The following is a 23,159-nucleotide window of genomic DNA, read 5'->3' on the forward strand; positions in this document are numbered from 1 at the left end:
GCTGTCTTCAGTACTGCCAAAAGTTTATTGAGCACTCTGACCTGATAGCACTTCCAAACTATGGTATATTTGGAAACATGGGTTTTTAAGTTAGGTTTAGATCCTGCCTATGGTATGTAATAGATTATATGACCTTGGCTAAAATCTACTTCTCCAAAATTTTCCAGGAATTTGGCGCCCTGTGTTTGAGCACTGATTTAAAACATCATTTTCTGCCTATGATTTTTTTTTTTTTTTTTTTTTTTTTTTTGAGACGGAGTCTTGCTGTCACCCAGGCTGGAGTACAGTGGTGTGATCTCGGCTCACTACAACCTCTGCCTCCCAGGTTCAAGCGATTCTCCTGCCTCAGCCTCCAGAGTAGCTGGGACTACAGGCGCGTGCCACCACACCTGGCTAATTTTTAAATTTTTTTAGTAGAGATGGGATTTTGCCATGTTGGCCAGGCTGGTCTCGAACTCCTAACCTCAGGTGATCCACCTGCCTCGGCCTGCCAAAGTGCTGGGATTACAGGCATGAGCTACTGTGCCTGGCCTTGGACTTGCCTTTTTTTTTTTTTAGTCTTGCTCTGTTGCCAGGCTGGAGTGCAGTGGTGCGATCTCAGCTCACTGTAACCTCCGCCTCCTGGGTTCAGCGATTCCCCTGCCTCATCCTCCTGAGTAGCTGGGACTACAGGCGTGCACCACCACACCCGGCTAATTTTTTGTATTTTAGTGGAGACAGGGTTTCACCATGTTGGCCAAGATGGTCTTGATCTTCTGACCTCATGATCCGCCCGCCTCGGCCTTCCAAAGTGCAGGATTACAGGAATGAGCCACCACATCCGGCCAACTTGTCATTTTTGTAACAGACATAGGATTTCCACTGAGAACAACTCAGTGTAACAGTTGAGTACTACTCACTCGTGCAAAGCATTTGTTTAAAATAAACTGATGTGTAGATAATTTTTTCAGAAAGCCTCCTCAGGAAAGTTCTCAGGAGACATAAATGGAGCTGGGGAGCCTTACTGAAGGTCTGGGTCACAGACAGGCCTCCCCGCACAGAGGTCTGAGTGTGTGCCCTGGTGGTGGTTGACAGTAGCACAGCAGTCGGTAGCTAATTAAGGGAGTTTAAGTGGAGGTGTTCTGGTTCTGTTCTGCACCATCAGATGCACTGAAATGAAACTACAGCCTTGGTTTGTATCCCAAATGGACTGCTAGTCAGCTTTGGTCTTAACCTTTGGAACTGACTGACTTGTCATTTGTGGCATTCCTGAGCTGTTGTAAAAACTGTATCATTCTCCCCCAGAGAAAACAGTAATACTGATAGGCATGCAGTGAAAACTGAGTTGAAGCTAGGTAGTCACAATTTTGTTATTTTCAAAAGCCAATTAGCATATTACTAGATCAGTAGTTTAAGGATCAACTTTTTTGATTGTTGAGGCCACAAATTCAAACTGTTACAAATATAAGTAGGCACAACAAATCTTAGGTCAGCTTGAGAAAGTATTCAGAGAATATTTCTTTGTTTTTTGTTTTTTCTTTTGAGACAGAGTCTCGCTGTCACCCAGGCTGGAGTGCAGTGGCACAATCTCAGCTCACTGCAACCTCCACCTCCTGGGTTCAAGCGATTCTCCTGCTTCAGCCTCCCGAGTAGCTGGGACTACAGGCATGCCCCACTACACCTGGCTAATTTTTGTAGTTTTGGTAGAGATGAGGTTTCACCATGTTGGCCAGGCTGGTCTCGAACCCCTAACCTCAAGTGATCCACCTGCCTTGGCTTCCCAAAGTGCTGGGATTATAGGCGTGAACCACCACTCCCAGCCAAAGAATATTTCTTCAGGCAGTGGAAAAACATGTTTGTTGGGTGGTTTCCATGAAATTGCACCATCATAGACCTGCCCAGGAATTAAAGAGGCAATAAATTATCTTAGTTACTATTAGAAAAGGGGAGCTTGTTAATATTGTGACATCATTATTACCTGAGGTGTCCTGTACTGGTAGAGCCATTAAACAAAAATCTTGCTCCTCCATTGCCTTAAGTAAGTTTCTATTTAGTATTGTAAATGGATGGAATAATGACCACAGAAACACTCTGCCAGTGCTGAGGAATAATTGTTCCTGCATTTAATATCATTTGAAAATTTTGACGACCAATTTTAAGTGATTTTAGTAATTAAATTTTTATTTATTTTTTTGAGGATAGAAATGGTCTCTGTCACCTAGTCTAGAGTGCAGTGGTGCTACCATGGCTCACGGCAGCCTCATCCTCCTAGGCTAAAGGGATCCTCCCACCTCAGCCTCCTGAGCTGGGACTACAGGTGTGTGCCATAATGCCCAGCTAATTCTTTTTTTCTTTTTTTTTTTTTTAACTTAGTAGAGATGGGGTCTCACTGTGTTGCCCAGGCTGGTCTCGAACTCCTGGGCTCAAGCAGTCCTCCTGTCTCTGCCTCCCAAAGTGTTAGAATTACAGGTGTAAGCCACTGCACCTCGCCTAATTAAATTTTTAAATACCTATTTTCAGATATGACCTTATATTCCAGAACTCTCAATTCTGTGGTGGCCATAGACTTGGCTCAATTTGATGTTAAACTTTCGCCATTTGGGGTTTGTCTGTGTGCTTGGCACATCTTTATGGACTGTGGCATTGGGAATCTGCATTATAAAGCAATTATTTCTCATAGTAAAAGGGAAAATGATAGCTTGGATTAATGTGCAAGTTGGGTCTTCTGATGAAGATATGTTCTTATTTATAATTTAAAGCTGATAGAACTGAACTAAGTCCAGGCTCAGTATTAGCGTTCAACTTAATAAAGGAGTCTTGGCTTTCAGCACTAGGAAACAATGATCAGGGAGAGGCATCCTAGTGTTTTGGTGTGGGATTACAGGAGTTTGATAGAGGAGAGCTTAAGATCCCAAGACAACTTGTCAATCTGTGGATCTGCACATCACCTTGTTTTGACGATGTCCAGCACTGAGGTTTTTTCCCCAAAAGTTACTGCTTTCCTATCTAGTGTGTGAAGTTTAAAGTTACTTGTCTCTCTTATGGATGACTTAATTGACCTTGGCCTTGTAAGTTTCCTGTTGAATAAACTACTGAATGTTGAAAACAAATGAAATGTGAAATAAAACCATCCTGCTGGGATGAAAAGCACAGTTGGCCCTCCTTTGTGGGGGCAAGCAGAGCAGTGCCTTTTAAAGGCTTTTCGTTTTTTTTTTTTTTTTTCCTTAGGCTAATGAAGTGGCAAAAGTGAGGGAAGGCTAAATATCAAGTTTAGAATAGGTGCTGACAATTCAGCTTCTGTAGTTTTTGGTTGTATTAAATAACCTGTTTTACAATATACCAGCGGCACAACTGGGTCTGCCTTGTGACCTTGTTGGTTTGTATGGTGGTTTGTGATAGTACCAAAGCCACTGTTTACCCCAAATGGATTTTTAAATCCTAGTTGACTTTGACCAAGCCTGCCCTTTTTGCTATTTGCATAGTTAGGGTCAGGCTGGGCAACTTTGACGCCTGGCTTTGGGACACTAGCCCATTTCAATTACTGCTTCAGCCCCTAATTGAGAATTGGAAAGTTCAAGTCAACTGTTATTACCCCAGTTACACTTGTGTTTGACACAAAAGGCAGAATGCCAACTCCTTGGTCTATTCTCCACCTCTCCCCAAGTGAACTAAATTTTTTGTTTCCTTAGTTGAAGAGCATCTAGAATTAAGTAAAAAATACTGTGCAACCTATCTCCATTCTGCAGTTTAAGTTAGTTAGGCTGGAAAAGCAGCAGCTTTAAGACTGGGCGCAGTGGCTCACACCTGTAATCCCAGCACTTTGGAGGCTGAGGCGGACAGATCGCTTGAACTCAGGAGTTCAAGACCAGACTGGACAACATGGCGAAACCCAAAATACAAAAATTAGCCGGGCATGGTGATGCACGCCTGTATGCCAGCTACCAGGAGGCTGAGGTGGGAGAATAGCTTGAGCCTAGAGGCAGTATTACAGTGAGCCAAGATCGCGCCACTGCACTCCAGCGTGGGTGACAAAGCTAGATCCTGTCTCCAAAAAAAAACCAAAACAGCAGGCTGGGCGCGATGGCTCACGCCTGTAATCCCAGCACTTTGGGAGGCCAAGGCGGGCGGATCATGAGGTCAGGAGATCAAGACCATCCTGGCTAACATGGTGAAACCCCATCTCTACTAAAAATACAAAAAAATTAGCTGGGCGCAGTGGCAGGCGCCTGTAGTCCCAGCTACTCGGCAGGCTGAGGCAGGAGAATGGCGTGAACCCGGAAGGCGGAGCTTGCAGTGAGCCGAGATTGCTCCACTACACTCCAGCCTGGGTGACAGGGCAAGACTGTGTCTCAAAAAAAAAAAAAAAAAAAAAAAACAGCTTTAAGACCTTTGTTGGTATGGTGTATTCAAAAGGGAAGACAAAGACTTCTATCCAGCTAATTTTTGAAAACAGCCCTCTTTTGCAAGGTACCAGATTCTCACACTACTCCAGAGACAATACGTGTACTAAATTCTGTTTCTCAGCTAATTCAGGCAGACACGAACTGAACAGAACAAGGACTAGAACTTGTAATGTTAAGTTTCACACATAGTGGTAAGTTTCCCCATAGTCCCCAAATGGCTCATTCTCCACTCCAAAGTTCAGAGCGGGAGGCAAGGAAGATGATTGACTTCTGTGTAATACAGTAAAGGTAAAAAGAAAGGTTATTTTTGGTATATTGACAAAATGACAAGTTGAAGGTTTGTGGGTCCCTTTCACTTAACGGGGATCTTTGATAGAAAAACAAGGCTTAACTACTCATGATCATGAAGCACATGGGTTTTGCTACAAAATTTCTATACTTGGCTGGGAAAATGACTCAGAAGCAGACACCAATCTAGTACCTGTGTTTGTATACATATGGTACACCAATATGGAAACAGGCTTCTTGCTGTCCACCTGTTCACCATGGTGTGCCCTAAACTATATTTAGCGTGAGCTTCTAAAGTTGTTGCTCTTGGTCAGTGCCTACAGGATGAGGTAGGTGGCGGACTTGAGGATAGTGGGGATGTTGTTTTTTCCCACAAGGAACTGTTTACCAAGCAAACGTGAAGGGGGCAGCAAGGTTTGGTTTAGCTGGGGGTTATAAAAGCAGGGATGAGGCCAGCTTGACAGGGCTCTATGAAAAGTACCTCCCTGTTCACCAGACTGTTGGACTAATTATTACTCAGCTTTCCCCAGTAAAGGTGGGGAAATGTCAGCTATGGAGGCCAGTCTTGATGACACTGAAGCATGTCTCTAGATCACGATTTTCCCTCTATAGTTCACTATGCTATTTTTATTGATACTGAAACAGCCCCACCTTCATTGGTGAGATCTATGCAGGGCAGAGGTTGAAAATATGGGCCTATTTCCATCTCCTTAACATGAGTAAGATGTGACAAAAAAATCAGTTTGAATGAAGCCTGCAACTGCTGAAGTCAAGACAAAGTAAGCTTTCCCACACCCACCCAAGTCAGTCACCCTGAAGAGTTTGGTCCTTTGTTAAGCCTAAGTCCTGTTCGGCTTAGGACCTCTTCTCACTTCCTGCCTTAGGTAGATGGCTAGTGGTAGCAGCCCTTCCACAGGCCTTACTTCAGTCCTCCTATCTTCCTGCCAGAAAGAGGCTGGAACACCCACTCTACCTGCCAGCAGAAAGAGGTCAGCCCCACAGCAGTGCTGACCAACTTGGCCCCATGCCCCAGCTAATCAGCACGATCCTAGACAAAACTGTACATATCTCTAAGGGGGAGGGGCTGCTAACAAAAATACTCCTTTTTTTTGAGACAGAGTCTCGCTTTGTCACACAGGCTGGAGTGCAATGGCATGATCTTGGCTCACTGCAACCTCCGCCTCCCGGGTTCAAGCCATTCTCCTGCCTCAGCCTCCTGAGTAGCTAGGATTACAGGCACGTGCCACCACGCCCGGCTAATTTTTGTATTTTTAGTAGAGATGGGGTTTCACCATGTTGGTCAGGCTGGTCTTGAACTCCTGGTCTTGAACTCCTGACCTCGTGATCCACCTGCCTCAGCCTCCCAAAGTGCCAGGATTACAGGCGTGAGCCACCATGCCTGGCCAACAAAAATATTCTTACTCAGACCAGGGACAACACTAGCAACAGGATTAAGAAGAATTTTTCAAATCTCTTAAGTCTTTTAAGTTAAAAAAAAAGTTGCAAAATAAGGTAAAAGTTACAGTGTAATTACTGAACAAAAATACATATACAGTCATGTGCTGCATATTTCATGAGTGACGGATCACGTATATGATTATGGTCTGATAAGATTATAATACCCTATTTATACTGTATTTTTTTTTTTTTTTTTTTTTTGAGACAGGGTCTCACTCTTTCACCCAGGCTGGAGTGCAGTTGCACAGTCTTGTTGCGAGTACAGGCATTGAGCTACTGCACCCAGCCTATATTGTGCCTTTTCTGTTTAGATACACAAGTACTTATCATTGTACTTCAGCTGCCTATAGTATTCAGTATAGCAACATGCTGTACAGGTTTGTAGCCTAGGAGCAATAGGCTATATGGCACATAGGCTAGGTGTGTAGTAGGCACTACCATTTAAGTTTGTGTAAGTACACTATGACAAAATTGTCTAATGAGGCATTTCTCAGAATATATGTTGGCCGTTAACACATGACTGTACATACATTTCTAGGAAGGGTACAAGAATATTAAAGCTTAATTTTACTTCTCACAGTTTACCCTTCTATATATAATTTGTATTTCTTAAAGTATTGATATGTGTTTTTCAAACCTTTTTTTTTTTTTTTGAGATGGAAGTTTTGCTCTTGTTGTCCAGGCTGGAGTGCAATGGCACGCTCTCGGCTCACTGAAACCTCTGCGTCCTGGGTTCAAGCGATTCTCCTGCCTCAGTCTCTGAGTAGCTGGGATTACAGGCACCCGCCACCACACCCGCCACCACACCCGCCTAATTTTTGTATTTTTAGTAGAGACGGTTTTACCATGTTGGTTAGGCTGGTGTTTGAACTCCTGACCTCAGGTGATCCATCTGCCTCGGCCTCCCAAAGTGCTGGGATTATAGGCGTGAGCCACCGCACCAGGCCTCAAACTAATTTTTAGTCTTGCTTTTTTCACCCCTTTACGTATCTTGGTTTTATCTGGCTTACAGACTTCAGTCAATTCTGAATTAGGAAAGAGTTCTTGTTTGATATGACCAAACCTTTCCAACTGGAGACTGGGGAGTTGTGGAGAGGCTCTTATAAACTGAAACATAAGAAATCATCATTATTCTTACAATTCTACTGAATTGTAAACATTACTGAAGTAGTATCACTAAAGGACTGAGCTGAACCAGGTTACAGGGTGGTATCCAGGAGTTTGAGATCACAGCTTCCATTAAGAGGATCATAGCTTCTACTCCTAAACCCTGCCCAATAATCTCACAGAAGCCAGGTGCAATGGCTCACGCCTATAATCCCAGCACTTTGGGAGGCTGAGGCAGGCGGATCACTTGATGCCAGGAGTTTGAGACCAGCCTGGGCAATATAGCGAAAGCTTGTCTCTACAAAAATTAGCTAGGCGTGGTGGCGTGTGCCTGTAGTCCCAGCTATTCAGGAGGCGGAGGTGGGAAGATGGCTTGAGCCCGGTGGCAGCTGCAGTGAGCCGAGATCACGTCACTGCACTCCAGCCTGGGAGACAAAGCAAGACCCTGCCAATAAAAAGACTGCTGAGTGAGTGTTCATTCTTCCAGCATCTACTAAACACCTGTCCTAACATGGGCATGTGGAAGTTCCAGCATCCCAGAGACCTTCACACATTACAGCTCTTCACAGGGCGAGTAGTTGAGCAGTTTGAGGGAAAGCAGATTCTAGCCCCCTCAGCTGGGGAGGTTTCCCAGTGTCCTAAACCTTGGCCTCCTGCTTCTCTTTAGTGGCCCTGCTCCTGCTTACACAGTAGTGCTTCTCACATGTTAGTCGCTGCCATGGATTTCTCAGGTTTTCAACATCATAACTACACTCCAATTCTCTGCACCCCTTTGGCAGGTGAGGCCACTAGAAAAATAACAGCACAGTTGAGTTTAAAAATGTAGTTTGTAGCAGGTGGACAGGTAAAGAGCTGGGTTAAATGACACCTCCACCTATCCTAGCTGTATGAGAATAAAAAAACTCCGAATCCTTCCTGAGAGGATTGAGCTGGCTAACCCTATGAAGTACATGGTGTCTAATGCCTGCCCCCAAGGTTTAATACAATATTTAAGACTTGCCTTTTGAAGTTCCCCACTGTCAACCTCCCCAGTTCTCCACCCATCTTCCCATGTGAGCTCTGCCTTAGCCACGCAATGGCCAGTCCTCCCTACAATGAGTCCATTTCCTTTATTCTCAATTTAAATTCAAAGTGGGGAAAAAGTGCACTTAAGAATGAATCATCCATTTTATTTTATTTTGTCATGTGCTCAACAGCATCTCTCTCTCTCTCCCCTCTCCCTGGCAGGTCACAGAGATAAATTAAAAATAAAATCTACAAGGAAAATAATTTATAAAAGCACTCCCAGGTTCACACCTTCTATCCCTACTGCTCAGTTAGGCACCCCCTAACTGGGAATCAGTGCTTCCCCCCACCCCCATTTCACTCCTGCTTGTCTGGGGCAGACGGTACTCCAGAGCCGGGCAGGGGTGAGGGCAGCAGTGGCAAACAGTTAAAAATAAAGACATTGTAGTCCTGGAACCATCTGGCCACCTTGGCACTCCCATGTCTGCCTCCCCCAGGCAGCCCTCCAGGAGCCTGTGCTAAGCTGGGGCTGTGGAGAAGCTGCCTGTGGCTGAGAGCTTGTGTGTTTGGGGAGGTGCTCTCAGCCTGTCATATGCACTTCTCAATCTTCTAGAAAGAAACCCAAAAAAGAAAGCAGACGACGACCTCGGGACAGAGGAGAAAAATCCCAAGTGTTCACACAGTTACACGGAGTCTTTATGGCAAAGAGAACATTTAGCAGCTTTGAATATTGGGCATCTCCTTTTTACTCAACACAAGCATTCTAGACCCTATAAGTGAAACAGGGCACAAGCCCTAAAAAAATCAAAGCGCAAGAAATTCTAAGAGGACTAGTTCTTTTGTTGTTGCTGGGTTGTGTAATTTTTTGTGTTTTCCCAGTGATAAGCCCAGCTGTTGGTAGGCAGAGGCCCAAGGGAAGGGTGACTCCCCAGTGTTGTGCTGAATCCTGCCTGGAGGCTGCTACACTAGATCCTCCATCATTCCTCTGCCTCACAGCAGTCCCAGAAGAGGAAGGCTGCAGGCCCAGTTCCCGGAGCACTGCCATCAACCTACCCCAGCTTACAGAAGAGCTCAGGCAGTCTGTGAGGGGTGGGGAACACAAACACCGGACCAGGGGAGGACGGCATACACATGCAGGCTCTGATGGAGACAATGGGAGCCTCAGCTCAGGGGTGGCTGGAGCACGGAGGGAGATGGAGTGGCGAGGCAGTGAATGACATGCGTGATGTTGGGGCTGTTGCAACATGGGACCACGTGACCCTTTCCTGTTCACTCTACCCTTTGACTCTAAATCTCAAAGCCAGTGTTGGGGCCCAGTGGCTCCATTCGATTGAAACATGGCCGATGATATCCAAGAGCTCCCCTTCAGGGATGTCAAAATGCAAGGAGCAGAAAGAGTTAACACCGCCCCTCCCCACCCCCACCCTGTGTCTGTGTACCCCACCCCCCCGGGGTGAAATGGGGTTTATCACACCAGTGATCTAGGCCCACCAGTCACTCCAACCTGCTGCCTGGAATCCTGGCCAGAGCCAACCTTAACCTTCCCTCTGATTTTCTTCCCGCTTTGATTTTTTTTTGGGGGCGGGGGGTTCCTTCCTTCCTTCCTTCTATCCCTCCTTCCTGAAATGAGACTTTCTGCCACCTTCCCTTCCTCTCACAGGTCCATTCCTTCCCCTCTGTCGGCCTTTGCTCCACATAGCTCCTCTACCTCCAGCAACTCCACCACCACCCCTGCCTCACAGGAAAGGGGTACGGTGAGGACCCTGTCCGTCTAAATGGTCTGGCCACTTCCACTCCACCCGAGTGGAGCTGAGCCAGCCAGTTGAGCCAGCCAGTGCCTGCCTCTTCCTGTACACTGACCCGCAGTCATCCCATCTGAGAAGATATATTGGATAAGAAGGCATTTAAGTCCCCGCTGTAGGTCCAGGTCCAGGTCCAGCCCTTCTCCAGTTTCGGTCTTGGTGGGCTTCAAACCCCCTTCTTCCCCAGGCTCACTTTCTCCGGTCCTTTGGCTTCCTCTCCTGCCGCCGGGCCTGCTGGTCGGCCATCGTGCGGGGGATGAGGAGGACACTGCCGTCCCCGGCGTACTGGAGCGCATACTGACTGGGCGAGTAGGGTCGTCCGTTCTCATCTCGCAGCCGCCCAAACACCTCCTGGTACAGGCTCTGGACCTTCTGCTTCATCTGTCGCAGGGAGCGCAGGAACTCCACTTTCTCCCGCAGCAGCCGGGCTTTGTCACGCTGCAGGTCCTCCACATCACGCTCCAGATTCAGGATGGTGTCCAGCTTGCGCTTGCGGCAGTTCTGCGCCGCCATCTTGTTCTTGCCCCGGCGCCGGATGTCTCGGATGAGGCTCAGCTGGGCTTCACTCAACTGGTATTTGGACAGCAGCTCATTGAACTCCTCCACAGGCAGGTTGATGATTTTGTCATTGGTGAAAGGGATCTTCATGGCTCGGGCTCGGTGCTCATCCCGGCTCATCTGCTTGTCCAGGAAGTCAGCCTGCTTCTCCTTGCTGCCTTTCTTGAGGGCACTGGGTGGTGGCAGGTCGGCTGAGTCCAGGGCACTGGGTGCCATGTTGTATGTGTGGTTGTGGCCCACGTGCTCCAGGTAGGGCAGGCATGAGAGCTGAGCTGGATCCTGGTAGCTCATGCGGCAGAACTTGGAATACTCAGGCTGGTAGCCCACAGCACCCTCGGCCTCTTCCAGATCCAGGGTCTCAGAGTCAGAGCTGTAGCCAACCGCACCTTCCTCAGAAAAGGAGGAAGAGGCAGAGGAAGAAGCAGAGGAAGAAGAGGAAGAGGAGGAGGAAGAAGAGGAAGAACTGCCTTCAGAGCTGCTTAGGGAAGAAGGGCTATGGCTCGAGTCTAAGGAAAGGCCTGAGTCAGAGTCAAATTCCTCCTCCAGCTGGGAGGCCTGCACAGGGTTAAAGCCTTCTTCAATGGCCAGGTCCATAAGGCTGATCTCATCCAACATAGCTTCATCTAACAGACCCCCCAAAGGGTCAGGCAGCTCTGGGCCTGCTGTGTCATTGGCTGTGCCATTGAGCTGGGGTGGAAAGAAGAGCCCTGTCAGGTTGGTGGAGCCGAAGGTGGAGTTGAGGCTGGTAGAATTGCTGGGGGCCAACGGGAGCAGCGTGGAGCTACTGGCCACAGGCAGGCTTTCCACCTCGGGACTGAAGAGTAAGAAGTCCTGGCTGCAGCCCCCCAGGGACGCCTGATGCAGGCTGACATTCTGATTGATGGGAGTGTTGGGGGCAAGGCTGTAGTTGGTGCTCAGTGGGTCTCCAGGAGGGGCACTGTACAGGATTTCACTTGCTGATGTGTTCACTTCCATGGCCTGGGAGGGGAGAAGAGCACCACTGTTCACTAGGAACTGACTCCCTCCCCTGGGGCTCACACACTGCAGGCACCCAACAGAGGCACAGCTGCATGGGTGTAAAGGCAAAATACTATAAACCAAAGCCCACAGTGTCAGCTCCTGACCCAGCTTCGTCCACCAGGCCTGGCAGAGATGGGTTCTTCCATGTAGGCTCCACCCTAATATAGGACTGATCAGCTTTTCCTCATGTTTGGCCAGACTCCCCCATCTTGGAGGGAGAGGAAGAAAACACTACCTTGTTACTGCAAAATCAGCACAGTGAAAAGAACACCCAGACTTAAGTCAGAAAACCTAGCTGCACCACTTGCTGTGTGACGATGGGCACATCATTTAACCTCTGAGCTTCAATTTCCTCACCTTTGAGATAAAGGCTGACTAGATGACTGTGAGGGCCAAGTGAGTGAACGATAGCTGTGAAGCACCATGTGAATGTCAGCTATTATTAACGCAGAACCTTGGAAGCATTCAGCCAAGTGCCTATCTGCCTGAAGGAAAGGAAGAAGGCACACCCAGGAGGCAGGCCCTGATTTGGAAGGCTGAGTCCTGAGTTTTATTTAACCCAAACCCTACCTGTCTCCACCTCCCATTGCCCCAAGGACACACCTGGACAGGTTTCTTCTCATTGTCCCCACTTCTCTATGAATCAGGGAAAGTATTACACTTTCTCTCCTTGGAGATGGAAAAGCAACTGAGTGCTAAGACAATCTGTGCAAAATCCAATAGGTTTGTGCCCGGTTCCGACAATCCTACCTGCATTTCCATGATGGACATGAGATCTTGCCACTGCTGTTCCAAATCAAATGGTGACTCTGTCCCGGTCAGAAGAGGAGACAAGAGGTTGTTCTGAAGAGCAGGGGGCTCACTCTCACTAGGCACTGCTTCTGTTATGCTGGAAATGTCTGCTGGAAACTAGGGCAAAACACAGAGGCTTTAACAAGGGGGAAGGAAAGACCTTGTGCTTTCCTCCCAGAGATTACCACCTGGATCTGTTTCTGTTCTTCCTTCCTTTGCATTTACCCCCAGCAGCCAGAATAAGGCCAGAACCAACAGCTGGCCCCTCAGCCATGGAGGGACACACCAGGTACAGGCTGCCCTGCTCACTTGGTGGGCTCTCACTGGAGTCCTGCTCACCTCAGCATTCTCCCCAAAGGGGCAGGTGGCTTCCAGCAGCCTAAGGCACTCTTCCAGGGACAGGGCTGTCTGGTCCTCCCCACTAGGCACCTGTGGCAACAGGAACTGTAAGTCTGATTGACCTGGGCCTTGGCTGCCTGGGGCTGAAGCTTCTTTCCCAGAATGGCTGAAGCCCTGCAGTCTCCCTCCCATTCCCAGGCTAATGGCTGGCCCCGAGTCCCAAACTCCCAGGAACAACAGAAGAGAGAGTGAAAGAGTCCTGAAGCAAGCAGGAAGATGCTACATGCTCTGCCCTCCCTTGCATTGTCTGTTGCCACGGCCTGGCCATTCTGCATCTGCTGCTTTCCACTCCCCCCTTCCAAGGCTCAGCCACTGTGACTTACAGACCCCAACCCAAAACAGAAATTCAGGTCCACCCCACACACAACCTGTCTTCTCTAAAGGAAGTTTCTGGAAGAACTCCAGCCTGGTTTGTGTCAGGGTAGTAGGGACAAGAAGAGAGCCCAGTGAGCAGGGGTGATGGTACCTGTGCAGGGAAGCTCTCCCCAGTCTCTCCATCCACTAGCAGGTTCCGTGCCAGAGCTTCCGCGCCCTCGCCTGCCCAGGTGTCCTGCTCGCCTCCATCTCGCAGCTCCTTCTCCACATCCTGCTCCTTCTGGCGATGACTATAGTCAAAAACCTCACGCCCAGCCCCCAGATCAATATCCTGTCGCCAAAGGATGTCAATCAGATCTATGTCCTGAAAGACAGATCACATGACTTTAGCTCTAAGATCCCAAGGTCCCTTCCTTGTCCTGCCCCTCAGAGTTCCCTCCTAGTGTCACCCCAGTTAGTCCTGGGTGGGGCCCCTCCCAGCTCTTCACCTGCCAGCCTTTACCCCCTGGTCCCTGCACCAGCAAGTGTTCATTCATCTACTTCCAGACACTATCCCCTTCCCACAAAAAAAAAGAGCCACTAGCAAAACCATTAGTGTGACTATCACCATAAGGGTGCAAAGGATTAGGATCTGGACCAAGACACACCCAGACAAAAGGCAGGGCCACCTCCCCCCTACATAAGAAAGAAGGGGAACATCAGGAGACACCTCTAGCTTTGGGAATTGGACCCCTTAAAACTTGGTTTGGAGGAAGCTGGCCATGGCAAGCAAGAGCGAATTGTCATGCAGAATTACTTAGCAGTGGCCAGGCTTGCATCAGCCTGTGGTACCATTTCATTTGCATAAAGGGGTGGGGTGGGCTAGAGAGGAAAATCCCTGCATTTCCAACCACCTGATGCAACCAATGACAACGCCATGCTGTCTCCAGCCCTTCCTATAGCCATTCCCCATTCCCCAGCTGGCAGCAAGAGTAAGGCTGAACACCCACAACTCCTCAAGCCCAGGCTCACCTCAAGACTCATCCCCGCCAGAATTCCCTCTCAGCTGATGCCTCCATTCCAGGGAGGCTCAGGCAGTCAGATGATCCCCAGGGGTGCACCCCACCCCCTGCTCAGGCCAGCCTCACTGTGTCCCCTACACCAGTGCTCTCATTCCCTCACCATACCCCAGGACTCACCAAATCCCCATCAGTCAACCCCCTCAAGGACATAAACCCCATCACTGCTCAGCTACAACTGCCACCTTGGGCACCAAAAATGCTTCCCTCCCGCTCTACCCTGGTGGCTCGTGAACAGTTGCTGCACCAACTGCCACCCCCACTAACAGCATATAACCCCAATAAATAGAGCTATTTGGGCTTCCTATACATGGCACCCCCCTGTAGTCGAGCCCTCCCCACAAGCCTGAAGAAACCCTAAAGTGTTGCCTTCCATCCAAGGGTTAAAATGCAGACACACACTTTCCAGAAAGCAATTTCCTTAGATCAGACCCTCCTCCCTACCTCTAAGTCGGTATTCTTCTCCCATTAACCCTCCCTGACCCTAAGACCTCCCAGACGTACTACTTTAGTCTCCCCACATACACCAACCTGAACAGAAGCCCTGGACCCAGGAGCAGAGGCGGGCTGGGCCACCCGGTGACCAGCCAGCAAAGAGTTAAGGGGCCGGCTGCCTTTGGCATGGCCCCCACCACTGTGAGAGCTGCGGTCCAGGCGGGTCATGGTCTGCGAGATGAGCCCCAGGGCAGCCGGTGCCGGGAAGCCGGACAGGGGGCTGCAAGGAGCTCTTGGCTTTCAGGGAGCACACCAGGCTGGAAGGGTGGCCCCTTGCTAGCTCCGAGGGGCCTGAGGAGGGTGCCCCGCCCGTGCTGCTGCCTGGGCGGCCCAGCCCAGCCCCCTTCCTCCATCCTTGAGCAGCCCCCTCCCACCTCACAACCCCAGTTCCACTCAGGCGCCCAGCTGCCCCCACCCTGAGCTCACCGCAGAGGCTGCAGTGAGATGGGACTCCCACCCCATGCTCCGTGCTCAAGCTGCAGAGGAAAGCAAGCTCCCTCCTGGGCCTATCCTCCCGCTCCTCCCCCCCACGCCCCCCAAACTTGTTACCTAGGCTGCAGCAGGGAGCCAATCCCCTCCCCCTCCCACCCCGCAGGTCACTGCTGAGGCTGCAGAGAGCCAATCCCCTCCCCCAGGTCAGCAGCTGGGCTGCGGAAAGAGCCAATCCCCTCCCACTGTCGTTACCTAGGCTGCGCCGAGAGCCAATCTCCTCCCCCAAGTCTCCGCTGGAGATGCGGAAGGAGCCAATCCCCTCCCACCGCCTGTTACCTAGCTGCAGACGGGAGCCAATCTCTGCATCAGGGCAGCTGGAGAAGCTGCCGCAAGGAACCAGCCCATCCCTGGGCCGCCTCCGTCTCCTTGAGGAGATGCGCCCAGGGGCGGGCAGCCCCACCCAGCCCAGTCAGTCAGCTGGGGTGGCGCAGTGAGAGCCCTGGGGGAAGGGGTGCCACTCTCCTCCCTCCTGTCGCATCTTGCTCATCCAGCCCACTCAGGACTGGGCAGACACTTCTCCCGCAGATTCTCTGGGAATCTAAATTATTTGCTGGAAGTGGAAAGAGTTATCCCATTCCTCAGGAAGGCAGTGGCCAGTTCTCAAGGCCAGGGATCACGAGCCAGGCTGGGCAGGAACCCAGGGCACCCAGGCCCACCATAAGCCGTAAGTTTTGTCACCCCAAAATAGGCCAGACTAGAGAAAAGGGGAAGGCCATTTTGCCCACGTGCAGCAATGTCACAGTGCTGGCCAGGCCTAGCCCCAAGCAAGAGGAGGGGAGACACAACCCTGAAGCCCCATACTTAGGGAGACAGGTGCTCTGCATTCTCCTGGCCACAAATGTCCCCCCTCCCCTTTCACCCCGGCTTTATTCAAGAGCATTCTCTGCCTGATCCCTGGCCCATATCTCATCCAAGCAGGAAAGAAGCCCCTCACAGACTCAGTATCACAATTCAGACTCCCTGGATTGGTTTCTCAAGGGGAAATTTAGCTCCCTCCCCACTGCTGCTCCCCTGAAGCCTAAGGTCAGGTCAGAGAGACAGTATGTTCTCTCTGGTCACAGTCAGCTCCTAGCCTGGAAAGAGCTGTAAACAGGCCACCCCCCTGCTCTGGGCAGAATGCCAATCTCAAGGGGAATCCTATCCCTGACAACAGCCTAGGCTATGGCTGTCCATAGAGCAGGCCTGGCAGCGGGGGAGCACTGCCACCCCAGGGATAATACCAGTTCCAGCAGTGCCTGTCACATGCTCTGGACCTGGGTATTTTTATCCCTGAGTTGCTGAGGAAATGTTGTTCTAGACACATAATAATCCTCCCTTCCCCCATACCCAGCCTGGGCCCCTAATGCTGACCCACCCCACCTCCTAAAGGGAGTTGTAAAGGCCTGAGATGAGGAAAAGCACAACCTTCACGAGGGCCAAAAAACAGAGGAAAGCAGGGTCAAAGTCCCATCCCATTCGGCCCCAACCCACCCAATAATATCCAAAATATCCCATCCCATCCCAGCAGGAACAGATATGCAGCTACCCTGCAGGGTTTCCAGGAGCAAACCCAGTTACACCCACCCCTGGGGGAGCTACCCTGGGGGAGGAGCATAGAGCAGAGACTGGGAAGCACACTTCAGAACACTGTGCCAAGATTAGAGCCCACTTGAAGGAAAGGGGAAGCAGAAGAGAGGTGAAGTTCCAAGTGGCCCTGTAAGAAGCTAAACTAAGAGGCCCTGAAAGGTAAGAAATGTTCCTGGCTCCTGCGCTCAGATAATCCTAGTCTCTCTCAAATCAGGTCCAGTATGAGCCATTTGAGCACAGAGCCGAGTGTCTCAATCCCTGCACTACTGACACTTGGGGTCAGACAAATCTGTTGTTTGAAGGTGTTCTGTGCCATTCAAGATGTTAACCAGCATCCTTGGCCCCTACCCACTAGGTGCCAGTAGCAACCCCGCCCCAAGATGTGACAACCAAAACTGTTTCACGATATTGCCACCTGCACCCTCGGGGACAAAATCACCCCCGGTTGAGGACCACTGGCCTAGAACAAGCCATACTCTTTGACAGTCACTAACAGTCAGAGAACTAAGCTCAGGAAAAGACTACAGAGCAGGGAAGGAGGGAAAACGTGGTCTGACCTGGCAGGCAGAGAAGCCCATTTCTGTAACATCTGTAAAACTTTTTACATTCCTTCACATGCCACCTCCAAAAACCCAATCGGGCTTTCTCCTTCCCTAATGGCCAGGGGAGTGCAGTGGGCCTCTTTCCCGGCTACTTAAGGCTGGATGGCAAGCGAGAGCCATACAAACCCAGAGCTCAAAGCAATCTTATGTTGGTGAGGCAGGGGCAGCAGCAGCCATTCACATCTTAAAAAGCAAAGAACTGCATCGCTTTCTGCCCAGAACAGTATGTCAGCCATGTGACAAGAGCTAAGGATCTATTCTGACAGCTCAAAGCAAGTTGACTTGGGCAGCAGAATGCAGTTTCTCTTTCTAGCTCCCAGACTTCTCTTCCCTACTCCCTGCAGTGGGCCTTTTGCAAAGATTGGAAGCCTTGGCCCTCTCCTGGCCAAGAATAACTATCCAAATCTACCCTTTGGCTCAGGCCCAGGAGGTCTGAATTATCAGGACAATACAACAACAGGCCTCACCACAAAGGAGAACTTCAGGGTATGTCTGTGTTCTGATGTGGGGGGAGGTACAAAACAAGAGTCCAAAAAGTATTTGTGTCTTAGCAACAGATGTACACTGCATCAAAGCCCATCACAACATGACTCCTCCCCCACCCCAGGCCTCCAGCAGTCACGCTGAAATCCAAGCAGTAAACACCCTGGCATGTGTAGGAACCTCCCACTGCCCTGACAGTACATTTAGAGGTAGGTCAATGGTTCAACACAGGGAAATGCTCCCAGCCCCCAATCCTAAAGTCAGAAAGTTCAGCCCATCCCTACCCAAGAACAGTGCCTGAGGCCCTGCTGAAACCTGTCTGGCTCTTTACAGGGCTCAGTGTTCTGACCACAATCCTTTGGGACCAGCCCACCCCCAAGCCCCAGGCCCCACACACCCACCACAGGTCCACTAACCTCTTTGGTTAAGTCTCCACTGACTGGGGGGGCTACAGCCCCCAAATCCTCCAAATCTTCACCGAATCCCTGCTCCGTTTCGCTTTCTCGCACCCCGTTGTCTGGGCCTGTCACATCTTGGAGGCCACTGGAACTCTCGAGGGCGAGGCCTGAGTTGGGCTGACTGCCAGAGACAGACCCCTCTGGGTCTCGGTGAACCAGCCAGGCATTTACCTCAGTGGTTGGCACCTGGAACCTGTCCAGGGCCCTCACCTGACTGAGGAGCCGCCGGGCAGTGAAGTAATTGTCCAGGTCTATGCTCTTGGGGTGGATACCATAGCCATCCAAGGTATTCCTCAGGTTGTGGAACTGGGTCTGAGTATAGGCAGAACTGGGCCCCAGGATGATCTCCCGGAGTGGGGGAAGCTGTGAGGTCAGGTAAGTATCCACGTCCACCCGTACCCCAATCAAACTCAGCAGAATGGTGAACTGGAGAAGTCCTTCCGTTAAGTATTTCTTCAGAGAAAGCATTGCTGAAGGACCAGAATGTTTATGCTTTTTGGTTTTTAAAATCTTCCAAAAGACAAATCAAGGCCACTGCTCTGCCGCTCCAGCCAGCAGGTTACCCTCCTCAGTGTCAAACCCCGTACCCCACCCTGGCAGAACACAAGGGATGAGCTCCCTGACGGCCCCAGAGGAAAGCACACCCTGTGGAGCCAAGGCCAAGGACACACTCCAGACCACATTCACTTTCCCTTCTCGACACCTCACCTCTGAAAGTACAACTGTTCCTAACCCAGTCCAGGCCCTCAAGGGCCCACGTGACTTACTGTCTCCACAGTCCACATACAGTCACTTCCTCACTCACATTAGTTGTCCTCTCTGTAGATTCCAATGCAGGCTGTTCTCAGGAACAGCTGATGGATTTTTTTTTTCCTTCTCCCTCCTAAGGTTTATTTTCTTTGGCTGGAGCTACAGGCCTTTCGTCTTGGGTCAGAGTGTCCCGCCTCCTCCACACTTACCAGGGGGGTTTCCAGAGAAACCTGAAATGGGAATCACAAAAGCAACAGGATAAGATTCCATACTTTTCACATCATGATCAGGGTAGGAAAACCTTCACAGTAGAAGGTAGAAAACACATTCAAAGGACACTTTCACTTTTTTTTCTTTTTTGAGACAGAGTCTCACTCTGTCGCCCAGGCTAGAGTGCAGTGGCGTGATCTGTGCTCACTGCAACCTCCACCTTCTGCATTCAAGTGATTCTCCTGCCTCAGCCTCCCAAGTATCTGGGATTACAGGCGCCTGGCACCACGCCCTGCTAATTTTTGTATTTTTAGTAGAGACGGGGTTTCACTATGTTGGCCAGGCTGGTCTCGAGCTCCTGACCTCAGGTGATCTGCCCGCCTCGGCCCCCCAAAGTGCTGAGATTACAGGCGTGAGCCACTGTGCCTGGCCTAAAGGCCACTTTTACAGGAAGAAAGGACTACTTACACTCTCAGAAAAAAAACCCAAAATATAGCAACCGATCATAGAAGAACTATCAAAGAAAGCTACTGATCACGAGTGATCTCAGTTACTGAATATTAAATGTGCAATGTCCTAAAATGTAGCTTGGTTTGAATAAGCAGACAATAACCAGGTCATCCAAAATATCTTACACCTTTGTTTTATTTACCAGCCCTCCTCCCCCACTACAGGCGCATTACCCAGCTTCTGTTTTCACATGAGAAGCCCATTTCCTGTCTTAAAAGTAAAGCTGGATTTTCACCTCTCGGGAGAAAACCACCCATAACAGTTGTCTTTTCTCAGTTCAAAAAGGCAAGATTATTAAACAGTGAGAGTGTGGAAGGACAAAAGGACAATGTTCAGGCCACCACTTCACCCAGAAGAAGAATGCCTTTTGTCTTCTAAACTTTGAAATCTGATTTCCCTTTCCTATCCTCACAACTTACAAAAAAAAAAAAAAAAAAGGAAAAGGGGCCGACGCCTGTAATCCCAGCACTTCGGGAGGCCGAGGAGGGCGGATCACCCGAGGTCAGGAGTTTGAGACCAGCCTGAACAACATGGAGAAACCCCATCTCAACTAAAAATACAAAAATTAGCCGGGCTTGGTGGCGCATGCCTGTAATCCCAGCTACTCCGGAGGCTGAGACAGGAGAATCGCTTGAACCCAGGAAACGGAGGTTGTGGTGGGCCGATATCGCGCCACTGCACTCCAGCCTGGGCAACAAGAGCAAAACTCCGTCTCAAAAAAAGAAAAAAAAGAAAGAAAAGAAAAGGAAAGAAAAAAAGGAGGAGAGGGATGGTGGGGGCCCTACTACGCAGGACTATTCCGTCCAGAATTTGCACAGGCAGGTTTTATTTTCATTCATATGACCTTCTGAGCCAAAGCAGAAGGATATGGCCACGTTCTCTAGCCAGACTGCCCAGTGCAGAGGAGGTAAATCTGTTTCTGGTCTCCACTTTTGAGCTTCCATTAATGTCACAAACCAAGACATACCCCCTCCCTCTCCTCTCCTGCGTTGTGACCCATCTACCAACTTCATTCTACAGGGGGAGAGCGAGCTATACGTACACACACGAACGTGCGCACACACACACACACACTCACACTCCCTCTCTCTGGTCAGAGTAAACACAATTGCGACCCAGAATTCCTGCTTACGCTACCCTCCCGTTCTCACGCAATTTATTACTAAAACCTCCCAGGAGCCAATTAAGTTCGAGAAACCGGACAAAGTCCCTTAAAAATCGAGTAGGTGCAGGGCCCTAGCCTGAGGCTGGTCCCACCCTGCCCGGATACCCGAGTCCGGCTGAGACCAAGTCGCCATGCCCACTCTCGGCGCCGGAGCTTCTAGCCTCCAGGGGCGGCCAGCGAACAAGTGCTACTTCCCTGGCCTTGACCCACCCTTACAGCAAACCCCACCCCGCCCTCCGTCCCGATGGCCCCACCCCACTCCCAAGTCCAGGCCTCACACCACGCCTTCTCGTGCCCTCAACCCTGCCCAGTCCATCCCACCCCGGAGCCAGCTTTCCTCGCCGCCCCGCGCGCGGCCCCTCCCTGTCAGGCCCAGGGCCGGGCTCTGGCGGGAACCCCGCTCGGCCCCCGCCTCCTGCACCTCAGCACCATCCCGTCGCCCCATAAGCCTCGGCCCCGCGGCGCTGCACCCCTCCCTTCTAGGAAAGGAATGTGCCCGATACCCACTGCTTAGCTCGGCGTCCGCCGCTGCCTCCACAGCAGGCCCTAAGCCCGAGTCCCGGCCTCGCCGCCGCCACCGCCGGCCGGCCTAGAGCTCGGAGCCTCCGCTTACCTCCCCGCCCCCTCCTGCTACCGCACTCGGAAACCCGCCCGCCGCAAACACCCTAGGAACAGTTTCTCCAATCAACGAGCCGAGACCGGGGCCGTCGACGGATGTCCCTCTGATTGGCAGCAGAGAGGGCCCAATGGCTGAGTGTACCTCCTCATCCCCGGACCTGATTTCCCAAGACTGACATAATTCCCGGCCCAATGAGTACCTAGGCCCGCCCCGCGGTGTGGACCCACCAATGAGTAGGGCGAAGGCCCTAGTGTCTGGCATTCTGGGCCCCTCGGCCGCGCCTTCGCGGCGGGCGATGTTAGTGGGCTTGGGCGTTGAGTGAAGTATCCAGGTTGGGCGCTTCCAGCGCTTTCTGTGGCGGGGGAATGAAGGCCTAGGTCAGGGAATAGGAGGGTGTATCGCCGCCGGAGTGCGGAACACCCTCGCCTTGAGGGTTCCCACAGTGACTTGCAAAAGTCTAGTGAGACCCGAGAAGGCTGAGGCGGGACACGAAGCATGTGGTTCTTGTGGTTGCGACGCTCGTGCCGCCATCTTGGGTGCTGGCGGCGGAAACCGGTACCCCAACTTCCCCTCGGTGCGAACCTGGAGAAGCCACCCCAGCTGTGAGGGACGGTTGCGCCTCATGGCCCAGGCAAGGGTACCTTCGCTGGAGCAGTACCGCGGACGGATATCATGAGGGTGGCGGGACGTTGGCGGAACGTTGGCGGAACGTTGGCGGTGTGAGAGGTGTGGGGTAATGGCGATTTTTGTCATGGTAGAAACAGCCCAAAGGATCCCCCTCGTTTGGCCTCCCACGCAGCTTAGTCTTGCTTTTTTAGGGATGTTTCTCAGTTTTTAATTTCTCCAGTCCCATCTGGTTATATTTCCAAAACATGTTTGTGACTCTGAAACGTTAGTTTACTCCCAGCATCACTTGGGGAGCTTGCTAAGCTACGAATTCCGAGGTCCCACTGGAGAGTCTGATTTAATGACCCTGGAGTGGCGGCCGGATAACCTGCCTGCTGGGGTGATTTTAACGCAGCTGATGCGAAGACCCCATTTAGGGAATCATTGGGTTGGCGTTTGCAATGCGTTCCTCCCAGCTATAGGACAAAGAGGTGTCAACTCAACTCTGTCTTCTTAGAAGAGCCCATTATTTATAGGTGAGTCATTAGTCCCTGTACAACTAAGGACAAGTCCAACTGATAACTCAGTAAATAATCGAGTCCATTTTGTGCTTGCAGAGTTAGGAGGCTTAATTTGGGGTGGTTTGCAGATTAAATACTTTCACTGTATATAATAAACGTACACCAGCAAACCACTCATGGAATTCTTAAAAAAACTTCTGAGCTAGTTTACCAGTTTCAAAGACTAATTCACAGAGCATGTTTTACCTATTCTAGGCTGGACTGGAACTCCTGGACTCAAGCGATCTTCCCATTTATCAGGGACTACTGACGCATGTCTCCCAATAAATACCTGAGTATAAACAACATGAGGACTAGAATTTTGTGCGTTAACTGTTATAACTTAGTAGACACTCAAATACTGAGTACTTGAAGGGGGACTCAAGCAGGCAGGCCTCTGATTTTCCTGTTAAAAGCAGAAATTAACCACACCTTGGAGGATGTACAGTTTTGAAGGAT

General features: G+C 50.5%; 1 protein-coding gene and 1 long non-coding RNA gene across 14 annotated transcripts; one reads left to right on the forward strand and one right to left on the reverse strand.

The window, feature by feature from the left end:
* Positions 1–8,383: 8,383 nt before the first annotated feature.
* Positions 8,384–21,708, reverse strand: NFE2L1 (NFE2 like bZIP transcription factor 1). 13 transcript variants are annotated; one of them, XM_001173202.7, is made up of 6 exons: positions 21,423–21,708; positions 18,239–19,260; positions 13,278–13,490; positions 12,752–12,841; positions 12,371–12,529; positions 8,384–11,578 (listed from the first exon to the last, which is right to left on the reverse strand). In XM_001173202.7, the coding sequence occupies exons 2-6, from the start codon at positions 18,746–18,748 to the stop codon at positions 10,232–10,234; spliced, it is 2,319 nt and encodes a 772-aa protein (XP_001173202.3). In that variant the 5' UTR covers positions 18,749–19,260; positions 21,423–21,708; the 3' UTR covers positions 8,384–10,231. The 13 variants fall into 13 exon arrangements, with proteins under 13 accessions (XP_001173202.3, XP_024206036.2, XP_009430105.3 ...); XM_024350268.3 differs by having other exon boundaries at positions 13,278–13,457; positions 21,423–21,597; XM_009431830.4 differs by lacking the exon at positions 21,423–21,708 and adding an exon at positions 21,021–21,146.
* A 126-nt stretch (positions 21,709–21,834) lies between these two features.
* Positions 21,835–23,008, forward strand: LOC107969140 (uncharacterized). Its single transcript, XR_010152798.1, has 3 exons — positions 21,835–22,260; positions 22,431–22,676; positions 22,917–23,008. It is a non-coding gene; the product is annotated as an uncharacterized LOC107969140 (long non-coding RNA).
* The last annotated feature ends 151 nt before the right edge of the window (positions 23,009–23,159 follow it).

The sequence above is a fragment of the Pan troglodytes genome, chromosome 19 (assembly GCF_028858775.2).
Source record: "Pan troglodytes isolate AG18354 chromosome 19, NHGRI_mPanTro3-v2.0_pri, whole genome shotgun sequence".
NCBI lineage: Eukaryota > Metazoa > Chordata > Mammalia > Primates > Hominidae > Pan > Pan troglodytes.